This window comes from Oenanthe melanoleuca, chromosome 17, assembly GCF_029582105.1.
Source record: "Oenanthe melanoleuca isolate GR-GAL-2019-014 chromosome 17, OMel1.0, whole genome shotgun sequence".
NCBI classification, from domain to species: Eukaryota; Metazoa; Chordata; class Aves; order Passeriformes; family Muscicapidae; genus Oenanthe; species Oenanthe melanoleuca.
The window spans coordinates 1,808,665-1,830,240 of record NC_079350.1 but is presented as its reverse complement, the minus strand read 5'-3'; the positions used below and the strand labels follow the sequence as shown (position 1 = coordinate 1,830,240).

At 42.8% G+C, this 21,576-nt stretch overlaps 1 protein-coding gene across 5 annotated transcripts in view; it reads right to left on the bottom strand.

Annotated features, from left to right (window-relative positions):
• Positions 1-21,576, bottom strand: part of STRBP (spermatid perinuclear RNA binding protein) — a 58,477-nt gene that overhangs the window by 20,911 nt on the left and 15,990 nt on the right. For 3 of the 5 annotated variants that reach the window (XR_008841756.1, XM_056505461.1, XM_056505460.1), the window contains exons 2-12: positions 15,568-15,743; positions 13,202-13,419; positions 12,305-12,470; positions 10,471-10,615; positions 5,126-5,220; positions 4,616-4,711; positions 3,828-3,939; positions 3,164-3,261; positions 2,590-2,701; positions 1,782-1,874; positions 719-918 (exon numbers count right to left, since the gene is read on the bottom strand). Coding sequence is in view for 4 of the 5 variants with exons in the window: in XM_056505461.1 (XP_056361436.1) it covers positions 719-918; positions 1,782-1,874; positions 2,590-2,701; positions 3,164-3,261; positions 3,828-3,939; positions 4,616-4,711; positions 5,126-5,220; positions 10,471-10,615; positions 12,305-12,470; positions 13,202-13,419; positions 15,568-15,570 (1,338 nt within the window). In the remaining variant the exon portion in view is untranslated. The remainder of the gene's footprint in view (positions 1-718; positions 919-1,781; positions 1,875-2,589; positions 2,702-3,163; positions 3,262-3,827; positions 3,940-4,615; positions 4,712-5,125; positions 5,221-10,470; positions 10,616-12,304; positions 12,471-13,201; positions 13,420-15,567; positions 15,744-21,576) is intronic. The other 2 variants (XM_056505462.1, XM_056505463.1) reach the window with 2 other exon arrangements.

The following is a 21,576-nucleotide window of genomic DNA, read 5'->3' as shown; positions in this document are numbered from 1 at the left end:
GAGGAATAACACATGCCCTCAGATACTTCTGGACACTTTGAACTTGAAAGCACATAGGACAATGGGATTTTCAAAACTGAAATCAAAGGAAAGCAGAAAGTTGCCAGATGAAGATTCTAAAAAGGAAATTCTTGTTCAAAACAAAATGAAGCACAGAATGACAGATGGGCCTGTTCCTATCAGAAGAGCAGTTCTATTAACAGATGTTCTTTCATGGACTCGTTTAGGTTGGGAAAGATTTTTAAGATCATCGACTCCAACTGTCCATTACCCCAGCCCTGCCACACCCACCACTAAGCCATGTCCCCAAGCACACATCTGGTGGATGCTCTTCAGGCACCAAGGACAGAACTCTGTTTCCAGGAGCTCACAAGAGCCAGGAATGGACACAGAGGAGGAGGGGGAGAAAGAAGCAGCCACCAACATGCCATTTCCAAACCAGCAGGAGGAAGGAATAGAATAGAACACAGCTAAAACCCTCCCACACAGAATTTGACCATTCAGTTCACTGCAACAGGAGCTGATCTGTAGAGCCCCAGGAAATTCTTCCCCCTGCTAGCACAAAACCAGTGATGCTCTTTGAACCATGGCCAGCTCTGTGTCTTTAGAGCACACAGCAAGAAGTTCAGCTCAGTGAATTTATTTTTTTTTTATTTTGAGCACATTTCATACTCCATCCCACGATCTGGGGTTAGCAGATTACTTCAGGCTGCCTTACCTTCACTGCCACATGGAGCTTGGCTGTTTTCTTAGAAGGTCCTGATGCTTCATAAGTCGTACCATCAACATCTACAGACATTGTGAAGACTGGGGCATGGACTGGACCAGACTGTGACAGCAGCTTATACTGAAGCCCTGGCCTGATTTGGTTCAGCCTCATCAGAGCATTCATGAGATCTATTGCTTTACTATCTAGTACTAGTACAAGATAGTAGAAGGGGTGGGGGAAGGAGGGGAAAGGAAAATGAACAAAACAAGATGAACAGAAAAAATGAAACAGTTTGCATTTCAGTGCCTTCTGTCTGTATCAAGAAGCAAAACCATCCCTCAGCCTCTCAAGAGGGTGAGGAGAGCCATAATGCTGTTAAGTTTTTAATAAGCCATTCTAATTTGGGGTAACAACTTTAATGACCTGATTTTATATTAACACCTTCTATTGCAGCTAGCTGTATTCCTTCTGCCTGCTGTAAAAGAAGTAACAAGTTTTGTAGCTAATGGGGAACCAGATCCAGAACTGTCATCCAAGTAGCACAATGAAAATAGCCCCCAGAATGACTGGATCCCAGAATGACTGGATCCCAGCAATGCCAAGAGACTTCTAGTCTGTGCATATGTGCAACATTAATGGTTTGCAAATTACACATTTTATTTTCCTTGTGGGAGATCTTGAGAGACCAGCACCTAACTCAGGAAGGGGAAGAGTGAAGAGTGTGCAATCTTCACTCAGCAAAGTCACTGCAGTACTTTAAAAAGACCCACAATACAGGGATGCTACCAGTAAAATACCTCAGCTGCTTGGGCAGCTTCAGTTCTGGTGCAGCTTGATGGGTAATCCCATTTAAAATGCAAATCATTCAGTTAGTAAAGCATGTCAGGGGAAATTCGGATGCACAGAGATGTGTTTGACATTCCAGATGCAGGGTATGCAGGGTGATAGAGACAACAATTTTATTCCAAAGACTTTTTCACATGTTCTACCACACCAACACAGAGAAGCTTTTAAAGCAGCTCCCCCTATACAATAGATCTTTGAAAACAGAATGGAGAAGTGCTGCACTTACTTTTCCTCAGATTACGCTTCATCTTTTTATTTGGATCTTTATCATCCCCGACACTGTCTTCAAACGGTCTCTTCAGAGCAGATGAGCCTGTACCTAGGGTATAAAGTTCCTTGTAATACGGATATGCCATTAGGAAAACACGATCCCACAGCAGGAGTCTGATTAGTCCCACACTGTTCCTTGCTTGTTTATAGAGAAAAGAACTCGTCCATCAGTCACAGCTTTCTTATTGCTACATGAAAGCCAATACTGGTTTACTGCTCACTCTACCAGGCCAGGCAGGATCTCTGAGTCCAATACCAGGTGTGGGATAAGGACTGCAAACCTGCAGTGCTGTCTTCCACATTTAGTCTAAGCAAGACCTCCAACAGTATTGTTTTTACAAAAGAATACATGTGGAAATTTTTAAAATTAGAATATATTGTTTTCTAGAAAGAATTTTTGAGTAATTCATATTATGGATACTCATTAAATGTTTTTTGACACTTCTACAGTCTCTTCTCGCCAGCATAAGAATCAAACACTACTTTCTGCTCTTCAAATGCCAAGGGACTTTGTGCTTAAAGATAATCATCAGCTGTATTATGGCTGTTCTGCTGCTTGTCTCTTGGTATTTCTAGAGAACAGAATTTGCAGATTTTATTCTCACAATGAAATACTAAAAAAAAAATAAAAAAAAAATCACCCTACATGTAAAAAAGAAAAGCTTCTACTTCACATTCACAACACATAATTCAGAACTTCACCCTTCTAAATTAACTCCTAGTTTACTGCCCAATTAGTGACTTTTGGAACAAATAATACCTACCTTCTTTGTCAGTTACTGACCAGGAATATTTCTGAAATGATTTATTTGATGGGAGAGGATCCATTTCCAAAACTTTATAGATCTGCCCAAAGGCTGATAATCTGAGCGCGTGCTGAAAGGGACAGTAGAAACACAAATTAATCACAGCAGGATTTCACCTCCGTTGCCCAAGTTTTCAGTAAGTCTTTAGACACAAAACTACTTCTGTGGTTTTGACAGACAAGAAGACAGCTTTTACAGCTGGCCTCTGCAATAGCTGTGGAAAATGCTAATGTCTAAAAACATAAAACTCATGAATTTCTGTAACACAGAGTTCAGGGCACACTGACAGTGAGCCCCCCCAGGGGTTCTGTGCTGGGAGCAGAGGTGGGTGCACAGACATCCCACTGCCTCTGCAAGGATAAGATTTCACACACATTTAACTCTTGCACTCCTCAACTATGGTTTAACCTTTCCAGGATAGCGCAGCACCAGAACTGTCAGGACTGCCACGAAAACAAGCCATCCTGGCAGAGAATAAATGGTGCTAATGAGCTGAATCCCTCCCTGCTGCAGCACACACAGAGTTCCCTACCTGAGCACTGTGTGTAATGGCTTCTTTTTGCTGAACTGTCATGTAAGACAAAGCATCCGTGGGCTCGCGCTCGCAGGGGTCGTGCAGCCCTGGGCCCCCTGGCAGGGAGAGGAATGGGGATTACTGGGGGCAAGGAGCAGCAGTGTGCAAACAGGGACTGACAGCAGCTGAGCACAGCTGCTGCACAGTGAGTAGAACCCCTTCTCCAGCAGGGACTCAGGCCTCACACAACACAAACTGACCCCAGGCTTTGTACCCTGGCAGTGGCCACAGACCTTATCAGGGTAAACACTGCACATGGGTGATAACATTAACTGAAATCAGTAAGTCTGGGAGAAAACACGTAATTTGGATAGATATGTAGATCTCAAAGAATCTGTAGAAACCAGATAATCATAAAGTCTATTTACCTGCAACCCCTTAATGAGGTAGGGGTTAATTTATAACAAATCTAACATTCCCTGTTAACTTCTCCTGCAGTGGCAGTATCATTCACACAGTGACCACTATGTAAAATCCTTTATTTTAATTTCAATTTTAATTTTAAAGAAAAAGACATTAATTTCACTCCATGGCAGGTTCAGAGTTCATGGCAAGCATTTCTCATGTAATCATAAAGTGCTAACTATCCCTTTTTGTTCCTGGAGTTCATTCAGCTCCTTACCAGGAAGCAGAATTCCAGATGCCAAACACTCCATCACTCGTCGCAACGCTTCCCCAGCACCCAAAGGTCTATTACAAGTACCTATAGATTTTTCACATATAAGCTCGAGTGGCTAGAAGACATTAAATTACGATTAGTATGGACACAAGGGTAACTGTGACTGCAGTTAAAATTCGGGGCAGAGAGGATGAACATTCATATCAGGTCACTTTGTCTGCAATCCACTACAAGTCTAAGGGACAGAGATCTGTCCCAGAAGAGGCCATGTCCTTGTTCAGGGCACATGTCTGTACCCTGCTCTGAGTCATCTTTTGAGGATGCCAGCTGCTTTCCACTGTCTGCTCAAAAAGTCAAAAAAGAGGGGTTTCTAAAGTCAAGCCAGATGAATGTTCTCTCAGAGGGTTTTCAGTTCCACACATCACCTCTGCTGCCCTACAGTGTTCTTCTCCAGGCATGCAGAGCAAACCTGCCCCAGGAAAGGGCAACAGCTGCTGGCAGGAATGGCATTGTCACAGAAGCAGGATAGTTTTGGAAGACTAAACAAGAGGGATGGAAGGCAACAAGTGGGAGTCTATTGCCAATCCTCCAGGATGTGTGAGGCCCACAGCAGTGTGTCCCTTTCCATAGGATCAGTGTGTCAAGGTGTTACTTACACAGGGAGCAGTTAATGGGGAGCAAAGGAACAGGGATGGAGGGAGTTTTCTCTGTTTTCTCCAGTCCAGACACAGCTACAGCTCTCAGGAGATCTGAGACCTGACCTTGTGGCCTCCAGCGCTTTAAGTACTTACCCAGCCTTTCAGCGGTGCCCATGTGGGGACTCTGTTGCACAAATCCCGCAGAATACGAAGGACAATTACACATGATTTTAGTCCATTTGCCCTGGCCTAAAACAAACAAAATGATTCCAATACACATGCAAAAGCCTGGTCATCAATTTTGCTTTTCTTTTTAAATGCACAGAGTCCTGGGATAGATTTTGTTTTAAATTATGATTACTTAATACTTAATCAGCTTCATGCAAAATAAAAACACTTGTATAAAAGTACACTTGAATTTAGAGAGATGTATAAAAAAGGCAGCGAAATGTCAAGATTGCTTTTGTAGCCTCATGACACCTCTGGACCAGCTGACTGTCTCCCTGTCACGTTTGCCCTCACACAGTACAGCACTGGGTTGGAATTCTAGACCTTTGCTCTAGAAGGGACTAGTCAGAAATTAAAGAGGCATTAAAATTAAAACTGTCTCAAATTAAACCTTGCAAGGCTACAATAACAACAAGGTAAGAACAAAGAGCCAACCTGAAACCATTTGGCGTGCCGCAGAGACGCCAAGGCCTCCAGGCATTTCTGCCTGTCCAATAAGTCCGGAGGATCTTTCATCGCAACATTATCTACTGGTAAAAATGGGATAAAAAGAGACAGATACAATTTGACCAAGGGGTTTCTGTCACAATACGAAAAGAGCGGCAGCATCTCAATGAGATAATAAGACTCCCAGAATTTAAGTGCACCGTGTTATTTAATTTAAACAAGCCATTAAAGGTAGTAAATGTGCACGTGTGCAACAGAAGCAAAGGCATTCACTCCTTGTAAAATAATAGTAATTATAAAGATGGCCACTGCTACAGACAATCTGGGATCTTATTAAAAATGTAGAACACATTTCAGGGCAGAAAATAGCTCTATAGCACTTTTTATTTTTTTAATTTTTTTTTTTTCTTTTGGGATGTATTGGGCATTTTTTTCCTCTTGTTGTTTATGACTTTTATTCCACAAAGCTGGCAGAGAATTTCAAAGCTTCTTTGGACAAGAGGAAGATATTCTCAGGGGGTAATAAAAAAAAAGTAATTGGTAGTAGAAAGTGAAATTACCTCCAAGCAATTGTTGAGAATTCCAAAGAAAAACATTGAATATATTTGAAATATTATTGCATGAACAGTACTAGCCAGTATAATTCAATTAAAGAAATATACAGGAAATGCTAGTACAATACTTCAGTTTGATTAGTCTTTCATATAAGCTGAGCATATGAAAGAGTGGGTTTGGTAACTTCCAGGTCATTAATATATTTGAGAGGAAGTGCCCTCGTTGTAAATGCTTCCCAAGAGCAACTGAAACCAACAGAGGAAATTCCAAGATGGATTTGAGAGACAAGACACTGATATTTTCTGTCCAGGTTTACACTTTTTTGCCTTCTCCCCCCTTCCTCTTTATCAACCAACTTATAACAAACTGCTTTTAGCAGCCACATCCAATTCTACATTTAGGGCAATTATCTGTCAGTCCTTTTGTATTTATTTTGTTTTAATCCCAAGGTGTTTGTAACATCCAGATTCTCTGGAAACTCTGTAAATGACAGACTCTACATTTCTGTGAAATCACATTACAAAGATCTGGTTTTAGCTGATGTTGAGCACAACCGGAATAACAAAATTAATCCCTGGCTTAACTAAAACCTTGAATGTGACATTTTCCTATGAATACATAGTTACTCCTGACTTAAAAATAAATAATTTGGAAATAGACCTTTTTCATTATTCATAATGGTTAATTCTCTGCAGTGCTGAATGAAACACTAAATACATTCCAAACTGAAGACTCTGCTAGATGTGTGAAATCCAGCAAGACATCTAAAATACCAGGACAAGTTAGGAGGAAAAAGTACCTCAGTTTGTTAGTGCCATCTCCAAGGACATTTTCTTGGTTTCCTTTGAATGGCAGTGGCTGCATAAGCAATTGCATCTTTAAAGTTAAGGCTGCCTCTTCCCTTTCCTGGGAAGGTTACTCTGGTAAAAGCACTTGATGTTAAGAATAAAAAAGCCCAAAGCAAAAAAACTCCACCAGTGTAAAACTGAACAGAACCAGTGTCTTGGCTGACAGGTGATGGTTGCAGTTCACAGCTGCTGACTCAAGTGCTAGAAGCTTATTTTCTAACCCCTGTGAACTTCACAGCAGATATTTGCATTGCTTGTTATTGCCCTCATCAACAGCATTCCAGGATTGGGATTAATCACTCCTCTTGTGTGTTTTCCAAATGAAAGCTGCAAAGTCTCAAAGCTCTGTCTTTCTTTGAGCACAAAAGGTCACTTTGGAACACAAGATTTGCTTCTAAATTTCCTTTGCAGTTTTGTTGTTTTCAGGAGTGACATTTCAGGCACGGGATTACTCAACATCCATCTGGGTAGTTGTCTGAGAAAACTTCACTGCAGACAATATAAACATCTGCTTAAAGCTCAAGTATTGTATCAAACAAGTACTGTCAATGAATGATCAGAATCTTATTTTAAAACGTTAGAAATGGCCAAGGTGACTGACTGCACAATCATTAATTTTTTGCAGTGAACTGGGGCTCAGTGTTTTATGAGGCTTTGTGTTGCAGCCATTGATAGAGTAAATAAATTTTTCCTTTAGACTACAAACCTAACAGAATACATGTCACCTGTCATTCAGGTGAACCAAAAACCTAAGATTTTTTTTTAATGATTTAGAACCATACTTCTTCTTACAGGATTCAGGATTAAGACCATTTTCCAAGGTCTAATTTACAGATATCTTGGAGTATTTTGCCAATTGCTTGTTCAGCCCCAGTGTCCTGATGTTGCAGTCTGCCAACTTTTGGGTGCAAGATTCTATTAAACAGAAAGATGAAGAGAACAGGCAGTGAAGAGGGCGAGCGGCTTGCAGCGGGCTCCCTTCAGACCCCCTCAGGAGAATGGCATGTTTCTTCATGCTCTGCCAGTCAGGAAAGTGAGACCAAATCAAAATTTTCAAACAGGATTGCAAAGCTTTCCTTTTTCCCTTGTAGTTTTACCAAGGGCAGTGATCCAAGGAGTTTAGTAGAGAGCAAATTCTAAAGCCCTGATGTTAGCTCACACTATGCAATGCAGAACCAATCCCTCAGGAATTCTCTCCCCACTGCTGTAGCATTCTCTTCACACAGGAGCTGCCAACTCCATTCATTTGAGCCACAGGAGGAGCCTTGTCTTCTCCAGAGAGGGGAGGGCAGTCTGGGGCTTGCTGCCCCTTCAGAGGCACTTGGCCTTTGGGAGCATCACTGGCCATGTCCTGCTCCAGGAGCAACGGGACTCCAGCCCCACTTTGGTGAACCAGCTTGTTTGGAATTACGGAATTTGTTGTTACTGTAGGCTCAGTAACAAAACTGGTTTTCAGGATACAAGGTTCTGGTCTGGAAAGCCCAACTTATATTTGATGCTGTGACTAAAAATTCAGTTTCTTTAGAAGTTTAAATTTAAACTGATGCAAAATACAGGCAAATTTAGGTGCTTGACTTCTCAACATGAGAAAGCAGAGCTTTATGGGTAGCTGTTTGTGAGAAACACCAAAATGCACACACACACTGGGCCACTATTTATTTTTGCTAAGGAGCAGCAAAAACAAATAGGACAAACACCACATCTTAAACATGAACACTTTTCCAAAGAGGTGGGGACTGAAGAGAAATCCAGAAATGTTTTTCAATACATTCTGACATCAGGGCATGAAGGCACACACAGCATTCCTACAGAACAATGGGAGCACTGGTAACGAGGGCCGTTGGCCTGACCTGGGTTGTTAGAGGACAGATTAGTGCTAATCCCACCACAGAAACCTTGGTCAGTTTTCCACAGGCTCAGGAAAGTCTGGGCCTTTCTTACATGGAAGATGAAAGGCAAGTTCAGCAGCACTTTGAGCTCCTTCAGTCAAAAGAGTGCATGGAGCCAACTGACAGGTTTTTAAAACTGCATAGGAAGTGTGTTTACATTTGGTTGACACTGTTCAGTGGTAGTGAAAAAATATGGCAGTGATTTGGAGATCAAGGTGTTTTCCCAGTCTCTCCAATTATTCTCCCTTGATACTAGACACTAAACTTTTTTGGTCTGGATCCAAGTGATTCCAGTCTAAATGGGTGGAAAGAGTACAAAAAAAATGTACCCCTCCCCTTTCAACTTAGTGACATCTGCATAATGCTCCGTATACCTTTAGAAGGAATATGATAAATGTCTCTGTTCTTTGTGATGAATCAATGCCAAGGAACCAGGACTTTAAAATTAGATCCCTGGCCCTATTCCCTGTCCTCAGCAGCTGCACAGAATGACAGTGTATAACTGCTTCAGGAGAGGTGGTAAAACCATTTTAAATTTTAAAAAATATAGTAGAGACCTTTGAAAATATTTAAGGATACTGAAAAAAAGAGACCATCTACATTTTAAGCATGAGAAAGCATAAAAGTTCCAATCCTCCTTTAGTCTGAGATTAATTTAGAAATTCCTGGACTACCCTGGCATAACAACATCAATTTTTACAAGAAAATACTTGGGCAGAAGCCTTTGTGTAAAACTGTATCCCCTTGTGGGAATCTCACAAATCCTTCACCATCAGAATTTGTCCTGCACTTTGTGCTTTCTCATGAACATGGATGAGCTGCAGCAGCTCCAGGGCTGGTCTCAGCATCTTGTGGGAAGCTGAACAACTAAAGCAATATGCAGTTTATTTTTAATGGTCTTGGATACAGCATTGTTGCTAATTTGAGAATAAACAGGCAGTGTAATTAGGGGATCTTTGCCATTCATCTGTTCTGTAAGATTTTTCTGCATTCAACTGCTGCCAAAGTGTTACATGTCACTTGGAAAGGGATCCTTCCTGCCATCCCTCCAACAAAACGAGGACAAACTGACCAACATTTCTCATCCCGTCGGAATTCCACGTGGGAGAGGGAGGAAGCAAAGGACTTGTGGCAAGTCTAGAAATGGGAAGAGAGCGACAGGGAGTTCCCTAGCCCACACGGGCCCAGCTGCCTCAGTTGTCATGACAGAGAGTGGCCAGTTGGTCAAAGGTCTGACATCATCCAGTGGCAAAGTTTCTAGGGATAGGTTTGGGAAGCGGAAGCAGAAATTACTGAAAAGATTTTTAAAATACAACAAAGTATGGCTACATTTGCTCTTCTCTATTGCTCAGTCTGTTTCCAGCCTCACTGGTACTACAGGCACCATTCCTGCAGCATGGGCATGGAACTGTGGAGGACACCACAGTGAGGGAGAAGGAATGGAAAGGACTAAGTGACAGTTTTCTAGAACTATTTTGCTCTAAGGACATGAGGTACAACGTTCAATTCAGAAGCAAAAGTGCTGTATCACAGCACCATAACTTCAATTGTATCCCAGTTAGGAAATTCTTAAAGCCAGAAACATACACATCATCAGTCAATAAATACTGAGGGCCAGGATGACACACTGGCAAGCTTTGCAGGAAAAGGCTTTTACATAAAGAAAAACATTTTTATGAGTTTTTCAAGAAACTGTGAACCAATCCCACTTGACTGACTTAATTTGCAAACAAGACTGTGCAGCGCCAGGTGCTCAAGAATTAAATAGCAAGTCTGAAAGAAAGGAGATCTAAGATCTAATTGTATGTCAAAGTTAACACTGTAGGAATATTGCTTACAAAGGCAAACTACACATATTTACATGAGAATTAAGTGACTGCTTTCATTCTAAGGCCTAAATAATGTAACTCATGATGGCAATAGCCAGTCCAGTCAGTACATGATGCACGATTAAAAACCTACATCCCAATTAACCCTGTGCTGCACAGTCAGGACATTTAACTAGAACAGTCTTAAAACCAAGTTAAAACGCTCTGTGTACCTCCTTCCTTCTTCTCTGCTTCATCTCGGATGAGAGGGGATGTGAGTATCACCTTCAAAGTGAGCTTGGGCTCCTTTGTGTTATGGATAACAATAGCTGCCTCATTTACATGCTCCTCCACCAGATACTTCTCTTCTGTAAGTTTCTGAAAGTCACCAAGAAAGATTTCAAGACTCTCCCAATCACTGAAAAAGTGAAGAATCTGTGTGCCTCAGCTAATGAAAGGCTACAATTGCAATAGGCATTGCAATAACAAAGGCAGACTTGCCTCCCTCATTAAAAACAAAAACAAAAATCTTTTGTAGCCAGTGCTACAACTGCCTTACAGTTTGCTCCATTAATGTGCAGTGGATCAGAGTTCCCTGCAGTGATGTCTCTGCAGGTTTTTCAGCAGCATTCTGGGACCCTCACCCTCCAGAAGCACCAGGGCAGCCACAGGGGGCTCAGGAGCTTCCATTCACTCCTGTGTGGAGTGTGGCTCAGCAGACCCATGCTTACGATGCCTATTCTGACCCCTTCCCTGCCGCAATTTGCTCTGCAGCTGCTTTATTGTTGGGATGAGAATGGCTGAGCATCTGCTCACTACAAGCCTTCCAAGCAGTAAAGCAGAAGCTCCTGAGTGTCTGTGCCACACTTGCTCCTTCTGTCCACTAATTGGCCTAAACCCGCCTTCATCTCCAACATCTAATCCCTCTGCAGAGCCTCTCCTTGTCTTCCACGCCCACAACAGGTGGGCATTTCACAAGTCAGTCCTCTTCCCTCATCTTTTCTGTAATCCCTCACAGTCCTTCCCCACAGGATCTTACCTGCCTGTCCCTTGAATTTATTCAATCTTCACGTATTTTAATTATGTCTATTCTCTCATTTTATCTCACTTTCAATACTCCTCATTTCATGCCTCACTACAAGGTTTATTCTTTAAATACTCAATATATCCATGTCATTTTTAAGCAAGTAAAATTTACTCTTTACTCAAAAAGATCCTTTGCATTTTTAGCTATGGATAGGGCCACATCTCAAGGAACAACATTAGCTCATTAAAACAAGGCCTTTGTGAGAAAATGAAGGGTGAGAACTAACAGCTGTCAAGAATGGTAAAACATGGAGAGAAAAGCATGTCAGGAGAAAAGCAGATTGAGTTTGGTTGTGATTTGGAGGAAGGCAGTGAAACATTTGAGGGCAGTTCCTTGGCACCAGTGTTGGTGAGCCTGGAAGCTGGACTGATTCCTCAGCCTCAGAATTCTGTCACAGAGTTGGTATTCCTAAACAAGCTGCAACTGCTGCCTGCTGGATGCCACCATCACAATTAAGTAGCCAGAAAGAAAAATAATGTGAGCTCATGATTGACATGAGCCCAAATGAGTGACCACCTAAAGTGACATGTTCTCACCTTGGCAGCACAGAGGGGTTTATGTGGGAACAGCCCAAGCAAAGCAGTTGAAATGGGGAACTGCAGGTTCAGGCAGGGAACAACAACAGGGACTGAGTGACACACTTGAGCAGGGAAGGTTTCTGCAGTTCAGCTCATGTTGGGTGGACCAGAGCATCCAAAGCCACCCTGGGTTAGTTACGCACACAGAGGTCAGCCGCCCTCCCAGGGAACTGACAGCACAAACAGGAGCAGGGCAACAACAGCAGTAGGAGGTTGCATTTTGTGAGTAAGGACTTCATGTCACCACATTAAACATGTCACATGCCCCAGATGCTGTCCTAGATTCAGAGTATATTCCTTTGTGTCACTTGTCTTTCTTGCTGGAACAAATGCCAGCCTTTCCCCAAATAGCCCTTGCAGTGCTATCAGCCATTGTGGGAAGACTGCTCCAAATGAACTCACCTGAATTTGAGCTGGGAGATTGTCTTTAACGATACATAACAAGGTCTTTGTGGGTTTTTCTTTGCACATGAGAACCAGCTCCAGATCCATATCATCTTTGATCAGTAAGCCCTTTGCAACCAGGCCAATTCTCATAACACCACATAATGTCCGACCACCTTGATCCCTGGGAATGGAACAATTTAGGGGATTTTATTCTCCAGCTACAGTTTAGGGGAACCTTTAAGAGCCACAGTAAAGAATTTTCAAAGCAACATAGGGACACTTAATTTTTGAGTGCTGAGAAAAAGACACTAACAAAAGCCAGTTTTGTAGATTAGGATTGTTTAAAAACATGGAGTAAAATGCAAGAAATGCTTCTTTGACAGGCCAGCACCAGCTCTTGTATCATCCAGTTGCCTCCAAAGCATTTATTGCACACTTGGTTAATTTTTTATAAAAAATCCGCATCTATGTGGGGCTGATTTGCCAGCTGGGGTTAAACTATGGCAATAATGGAAAGTAATGGAGGCTTAGGAAACTTTGCTGGATTATAGAAACTTTTTTTGTGTATCAGACCTGCAGGAGCCCCCAAGCACATGGCTGTCAGTTTGCACTGGTGTGTTCCAGGGAATTGTATTTGCTTAAAACTGCTGAAAGGTTTGTCTGCTAAATGCCATTTCACAACATCACATTAAAATAAGCAAAGAAATGGAGAGCAACTGCTGCCCACACTGGGCTTATTGCCATTCCCTGCATTCCCCCTATGTGCTCCCACCTCAAAAAGCCCAAATATATTCCCCTCCTTCTATGAACATTCATCTGCAACAGACCCAGGTAACACTTCAACTCTTATTCAGAGGAAAGGAACCATTGAGAGCAGCACAGGGACACATTGTGAGCTAAGGCTTCACTCACTTGGCACTGCCTTCTGCAGCTTCCTCCTTGGCTTCCCCGTCACCCTCACACTTTGCAGACTTGTTCTTTTCATCCATCCAGTCAGAGACATGCTTAAGGGCACATTCTACTGTTGAGACCATGTTCTGGACAGCTTCAAGCTCCTCTGGAGATGGATAAATGGTTGAATGTTTCACCATGACGTGGCGGTCATCGTTAGCAAAAGATCGGATCGATCTCTGTTGTGGAATGGGAAACAGGAAGAAAAGAGAACAAAGTTATTGGAATATTGATAGAACATAGGACATTGCCTGAATGGGAATCCTGCCTGCCAGGGAGGGTGCACACTGAGCATAGCATGTGGAAAGGAGGGCGGGCAAGGAGAGATGATTCCTATTTTGTAAAAGGCATCAATACTCTCCAAATATAATTCTGCTTCTTCTGGAAGTGCTAACTGCAGCCACCTCTCCTCTGTTTGTGCCAGGGACAAGAGCAGCACACCATGGAACAGGCAGCCAAGGAGCCAATCCCTCACAGGTTTGCTGCTGCTGCTGCAGATGAAGCTACAGGCAGTACAGAACTGTGAGAGGCTCAGCCACTGTGCAGGGATTTACAAAGGCATGAATGAAGATGAGAATAAATGGTAAGAGACTGAAATGTCTTTTTTTAAAAAAATTAAATTAATAGGAAGATACTAGAGTGCTAATTAAAAAAGCCTGCAGTGAAACTCAAGAGTCCTGAGTGATGCTGCTGAGGGAGGTAAACTTCACTAGTTGGGTAACCTGTGCTAGGAAGTTTTGAGGTTGCTGGAGACTTCAGGTGAGACTTTTTTGATCTAAATAGTGCCCAGATCAGCTGTGATCACAGCACAGACCTGTGGCAAGGGCAGCAATAAGTCTTGGTCTTTACAGACACATCAGTCACTGCTGAAAGCCTCCTGAAAGCCTCCCAGAAGGCATCACCAACCAAAGCCCTCTGTTGCTCCTACACATTAAGCACCTTAAGGAAGTGTCATTTTCACCCCTGCTTAATGGGTTTGTAGCTCTGCCCACTCCTAAGGACACAAAGGGCCTTTGAACAATCTCAGAGACCTCTGCACTGGATCCTTACTAAGGAACTGTCCCTGATTTCCTGGTTTATTGCACTCTCTGTGTCTTTTCCACTGAAGGTTATGACATCATTCCCTTCCTAATTTTTGTGTTGCTACCCAGCTGGATAATTTGGGCAGTGACAATTCCTCTGTCAGGAGCTGGTTTTAGCCCCTGCAGTTTGATAGGCTGCAGAATGCTTCCAGGAGGTCCCTCTTGTGGTTAACCACAACAGGGCTGCAGGGAAAGGCAGAGCTGCATTTAACAACTCACCACCATCCTCTACCTCATGAGATGTCAGCTACAACAGGGGAACAGAAACAAATTGGTAATTCCTAATTATGAGACACATTTTTTTTTCTAATGAAGAGGGGCTGACAAGATCAACTCCTCATTACAATTCAGGCTGAAAAGAATGACAGAGGGGGTCACTATATAAAATACAATATATTAACAACTCTGCTTTGCAAAGTGTTCTTTTTCCCTTTCACTCTGTAACTGGTAAAAGACTTGGTTTAGGTCTTTTTTAAATATAAATATAAACACACAGCCTAACCCTGCAGCCAGCAGCCACACAAATATTAGCAACTGTATTTAAAATTTATTGCAATTATTCTCATTTCCATTCTCTCAGTAATAACCTTAGAGGGCTTAAAAATAAAAAAATTTGTTTAAACTGCTCTCCACCCATAATTTTCAGGAGCTGGGGAGGTTTATTGCCTTTTTGTGAACACATTTCAGAATCTCACCATCACAATACTTCATACTTGCACATCTTTACAAATCCCACATCTCAGGCATTTCTATTTGCAGCCAAACCCAGGCAAATGAGAAGTGACTCCTCATTTAGACCATACACACCAGGTATATTTGGCTCCACACATTTCACCTGCACTGTCACGGAGTGCACAGAGACACCTTCAATCGCACGCGGATGCGAATAATCAAAACCTGCTTTTGTGAGGTAGAAGTGGAAGGGGAGTGTGAGCATTTGGTAATGAAATCTGCAAGTTCAAGGTCGCTGATGCTGTTTGCTACAGCCTGCTAATGCCAGTTTTATTAGAAAACCTTATGAGCATCCCCTTCATTGATATTTAATAATTCATGTACTGAAGGCTCACAAGAACACTCTCTGGCTTTAAGAGGCTGACAATACATCAAACCTGACTTGCTTTGCTCAAAGCACACAGTACCATCCCTCAGTTAGGGCAAGGTCAGAAAATCCCCTCTCGGGTTTCATCAGGCCCCATGCAAGCCTGGCAGCAGCAAACACCCCTGTGAAAGACAACAAATACTTACCATGGTTTGTTAGTGTTTCAGCTCTCTCTCCCTCCCTTTCTCCTTTTCCCTCCTCCTTGGTGTCTTTGCTAAGCACTGTTTTGCCTGACAGAACCTCTTCATAAGCCTCTCAGTCTCTTGACAGCTCAAGAGTTCATACAGCCAGCGTGCTCTGGGAGTCACTTTCTCTAATTCACCTGCAAAAAGAGAGAAACAACTTGAAACCAGCAGTGATGGCATGTTGATTCCAGAAGTGCTGGATGAGGCAAACCACTGATCAGAGCAGCCCAGCTTCCAGATGGGACAGTACTGATCCATTTATATCTGAGCAAACAGATGTCACTGTGGAAAGCAACTTTTTGTGATGCGCCCACACACGTGTAACAACTTTCCCATGCCAGTCAGAGCTGATCCCAGGGAGGTCTGCCAGGCCTTGCAATCCCAGCTTCTGGGATGAGGAAGACAGGAAATCCAATATGGCAAACATGCTGTATGTGAAACCAGCTCACAAAGTCTCTTTTTGTGTCAATGAACATTAGGAATCAAACATGCTACATTTAATTACCAAAAAGTAATTCTCTGTGGAAATCCTCAGTGCAGCCCTCAATCCTGTGTCAGATGCTGTACCAAGGCTTCAGGTTGCAATAACTGCAAGTTGTTATTTAAAGACAGACAAGCACATTCTAACAAACTGCAGACGTCAGACTTGTGAGGAGCTGAAATCACCCACACCGCCTGTGTTGCCCATGCACTGCCTCTCCCAGCTCTCAGCATGGAAAAGATCCTGCAAGAGCATCCTTCTTGTACTAAACTGGGAAACAACACCAGCACTGGCAGCATGAAACTGCAAAGAAATGCTCTGTGAGAGAGAAGAGCAGAATAACAGAGCAGGTAATGTGAGAGAGGGAAGCATAAGCTCACTGCACAGCAAGACACTCCAGTCCTTGCAGAAAATTCCTGTTTTCCTTTCACTACACATATTGTTGCATCAGCTCTCCAGCAACGTTTTGAAGCAATTGGAAACTCAGTCAGTAAATTTCTGCAGATTGGCACATACACACACACAAAATGTTTTCCTTTTCTCCTGAATGCTGACCCCCCTTCTCCAGCAATGCTTTGCATATTGTGTGTCAGAGAAGCCTGACATTGTTAGAGATTAAAAGCATGTTTGGCAACAGCAGAGGGATAGGTGAGATGACTTGAAAGCTGAGGAGATACTTAAACCTGTGATGTGACAGGGAATAATTAAAATGTTGCATCCCACAGAGATTTGAATGTGACAAGGGAAAAGGTAACAGCAGATCCTGCTTCCCTGTTTCCCTGGTTAGGAATAAATTAAGCAGGTTTACAGGACCAGTAGCTTTGGCAGCAAAGGCCTGATAGTTGTTTGTATGTCACACCACTGAACTGAGGATGTAGAACTGGGTAAAACAAAAAGCCAGACAAGAGCACTGTGCAGGGACCTGTCTGTTCCAGCAGCTAAAAATTGCCAAGGAAGAAACCCCAAAAGAGTTAAGTGCAGTCATACTAAAAATACTTGGGAAAATCAAGGTAATGAAAACCCTGACTGACCCCACTTCTCATCTCAGAGGCTCTGTGCCCACCAAAGTGTATTAACACTTTACCAAACAGCTCCCCAAAGCAATTAACAAAGGGGATGTTCTTTCTCCTAAGAGTCCTGGAAGTCAGACAGGGGCAGCTGGGAGGAAAACTAAGCAAAGATCACTGCTTGGGCAGTATTTATTTTGTGAACTAGTCATAAGCTCCTCCACACTCAACAACCTTTCACCATCTCCAGAACCAGCCAGTCTCTTTACAAGGTCATTTTGCTTTTTAATAATAACTTGAGTCAGCAGATACAAACTAGAGAGACTTTTATGAGACACATTTCTAGATAATCTATTTCAAATTATTTCTCTCTCCAAACTGAATTCCAGCTATCTTCACCTACTCTTCTTCCCTGTCACTCCCACATTTCACATTTTCAGTTTGTTATCTTCTGTGGTAGCTGTAACTTGGCAATTCCAGGCAGAGAGAAGGGCACTGCAATGTGTTGCTGACTTCAGCATATGCCCAGTACAATGTCTCCAGACTCCAGCAACACTCCAGCCCGGCCTCCCTCCCAAGACTATGCAAGCTGTTGCTTATCAGCTCTCCCAGGCTGAGGCAAGCAGATGGACAGAGATAGCTGGCTGAGCAAGTTCTGGTGCTCACTGAGTGCTGAGCAGGCTGCTGAAGTCTGGGAGAGCCTCCCTGGGCTCTGCAAACACTTACTCCTCAGGGCAGCCCTGCCAGGTGCTTCTCAGGGTCTTGGAAGATCCAAACCAGGCTGGAAATGAATGTCACAGCCACAATGGGGGTTAATCTCTGCTGGGCTGATGAAGTGAAAACACCAGCACCTCTCTGTACTCTGCCTCAGCAGTGTGTGGAGCACTGACCTGTTGTTTTGTTTCCAAGACAGGTTCAGTTTTCAGTGACAAGTAAAGGTTGTTGGATGAAGGTATTTATGAGCCCTTTACCTGCCCTTTTTTCAGCAGTGCATGGCTGAAGTCACAAACAGATGAATTACAAAGGGATCTTTATCACAAAATTCAGAAAGCTGGAAAAAAATCCTGAGAATTGAGTCGAAGCTGATACATGATGTCTTCCAAGTCATTAGCATCCTACGAATATTTCAGAAACACGCATAGGAGTGAAACCCTAATTTAGTTCAGACTTTGAGAGAACATTTTCAACAAAAGCACTAAGCAGGAGGGAGTTTACTATAAAAGTGTAGACAAAATATACAGAATAAAGTACATTTGACAGCACACAGAATTAAATTAAGGAAAACCAAAATCAAATCTGCTCCAACCATATGGACGAAGGCAGCATAACATAGCTCAGCACCAAATACATCAGAAAGCATTATGTGAAGTGAGCAGCAATTCCATAAACCCAGCAGCCTCATTCCATTAGCAGACTATAGCAGGGTATTTGCTCCTGCATCCTCAGGGAAGTAACAGTTGATGCTCAGACTAAAAAGCACAATATTTAAATGTGTGTCTGTCTTACCTAGGGGCAGCCACCCACACTTGCAAGGAAACTTGTACAGGAAGCTCCTTGCACCACTGAGACCCTGGTGACCTTGAAAAAGTCACTTCTGCTCTGCATCATGTGCCCCTAAAGTATAAAACACCAGTAAATAATCTCTGTCTCCAAACCAGGTCACAGTGGAGCCATGCAGAGTCTGCAGTGTGGTTTAAAATCACTGGGGATTTGACACATTAGAAATGTTATTAAAACACCATGACAGTGTAGCAGCGTTTCCATTAAACATCGCATCCTTCACAGAGGAAGTTTATGCTTTGGCTGGAGACAAGCAAAAAGAATTTCAGATGAGGCTTTTGTAGTAGGAGATACTCCTGCATCTGCAGCTGCATTCCCAGGGGACATGCAGTTAAACAGCCAGGGGTGATGAATATGCTCAGCTACCTCCAAATGCCTGTGAACAAGGAGGTGAAAAGGCAGGGGAAACAAGTACTTGCCTTCCATGGGGACTGAAATACCAGAATTAGGGTGCTGTGAGTCTCTAGCAAGGAGATGGTGAACTGTGTCTGCCACCCCAATATCCCCTTGCAGCAGCACCTTGCACAGAAGCATTATTGGTGAACAAAGAAGAGGAAATTTGGGTCACTGGACACCAGAGCTCCAAACCCCTCACTTCAGTGAGCTGCTCTCCAGGCTCCTCGCCAGGCCAAGTAGAACACCATGAAAACTGGTTTTAAATGCTCCATCAAGAAGGCACATGCTAACAATATTCAGCTAAGGTATTAAAAACATCCTCCACCTTCTGAGTCTATCCCAGCAGCAGTGTCTGCCCAGGAGAACTGCAGTGTGCAGCACCCCAAGAGCAAACAGAGTTTATACTGACACGGCAGCAAGAACAACAGAGGTTGCTAATAACGAAGCAATGAGTATCTTAACACAGCCCATGTGAGTATCTATCCAACACAGTAATTAGAAAATAACCAGAATTTATACCAGTTTTTGTTACCTTCAAAAGTCAGAATGAGAGGCTTGCAACTTCACATTGGAAGTTTATTTTAGCCTCTGCTTTGCATTCAGGAGACAGGTAATTTTTCATCACACCACACAAAGTGCTGCTGAAAATATGTTGTGTTTTTCTGCAGTATAATTTTATTGCTGGCCTTCTGCCAAGAGTCTTTCTGGCAGCATCTCCCACAGTTGGAAACTGTGTATCTGGGTCAGAAAAGACAAGCCGCTTTTCAGAACAGCTCAATACATTTGGCAGAGATGCTGATATTGTAATTGAACTCTTTCAGCAACTCTCTTTATGATGTACCCAGACACCAAACAAAACAAGATCTGCAGTGTTGATTAATGTCAAAATAACTGACAGAGAAATATCAAAATAGTTTTCCGTCATGTTAAAAGTATCAACAAACTGGGGGGGAACAGATAAGAAATACAATTCATGAGGATTCAGAGAGGAGCACAGGGCAGAGAAATCTGCAAAATATGACTGACCTGTGCCTTGTGCAGATATTCATTCTTTAAAATCCCAGCTCCTTGTATGGAACTTCCTCTTTCCCCACCACACAAAGAGAAATCCTGGCCACTCAGAGCCCCAGCAGCATTGTGGAAAGCAGGGCCCTGTAACACTGGGACACATATATAACAAGGCTCAGACTACTTCCAGCAGTATGCTCAGCATCCAGTTTCACCTGGAGACTGTGTATTCATAGGAGTTTTATTATTTTCCATGTAATGCATTTCCTGGCAAAGTTGCATCTGGGATAACCTTTAGAAGGCTGAAATTTTCCATCCAAATGAATAATTACAAAGCAGCACTATAGTTAGAAGCTGAAAAGGTACTTCCTCTGGCAAACTCTCAGACTTCACACAACAAATACTGAAGTCTGTGATTGCTCCTGCCTGTTCAGTTCTCAATATTTCAGTCAAATATTTCTCCTGTGCTTGGAGATCTCTTGGGAGCAGCCCCTGCCAGGCAGCCCCCACACCCAACTTTAAGTGCCAAAGACAGGCACAGACTAGATAACCAGATCTGGAGCCACAGCACATGTAACCATCAGAACAGAGAAATCAAAGTCACCTTCCAGAGTCAGAGCTCTGACAACGCTCTCAGTGCAAGGAGCACAGCTGCCCACTTGTCAGCGTGCAGGAAGCTCCTGGAGAGCTCCTGGAGAGAATCCATCTGTGCCAAGGCAGGACCCTCAGGTCAGAGATGCAGCTGAAAACCAGTGAGCACATGGATGCTTCTCCACTGTGGAGTAAGGAACGAAAAAAGAGCCAAAAGAAATCACACTGGTACAGTAATTAAAGAAGTTGAAGAATCAAAGGCAGGCAATTGCCTAATCTAAATTAATGTATTAAGGTAAAGGAAACAGGGATGTGCAGAGTGCAGCTCATATTTTTAGCTCCTGGAAAGAAGGTAAAAGATGGTCTAAAGGGAAATCATTACCAGCCTAACAGGAAGGTTAAAAAAGGAACAACAGCAGCACTGTGTGAGCACATATGCAATCCTTTCAGGGAAAAAATTCTCTATTTTAGACCGAATCACACCATCCAGTCTCAGGAAGAAATAGACATTAGTAGAAATAACTGCAGCTATTGAATTGTAATGTGTGAGAAAGATAACAGTTTTAGAAAGAATATAAATCCTCCTGGGACTGAACCTGCTACAGACTCCTGAGGACAGGAAGGTATTCACCACACTCACCAGGTGGTCTCAGAGCAGCTGCGGACCTCGAGGTATTTTTGACATAGATTTTTAACATCTCCCTCTAGATTTTTATCTGCCTTCACATTCCCTTGAAACCTGCACAGTCCCCAGCAGAGCCAGGGCTATAGAGGGTCTCTGATGAAATAATTTTGAAATTGCCTTCACCTCCTGATGTGGGTGTCAAGATGCAAGACTGACTAGAGACACACAAAGTGCAAAAAGTTTTAAAAAAAGTATGCTGACACTTAAATAACAAACTGACACATGAGCAGTTTAATGTTTTT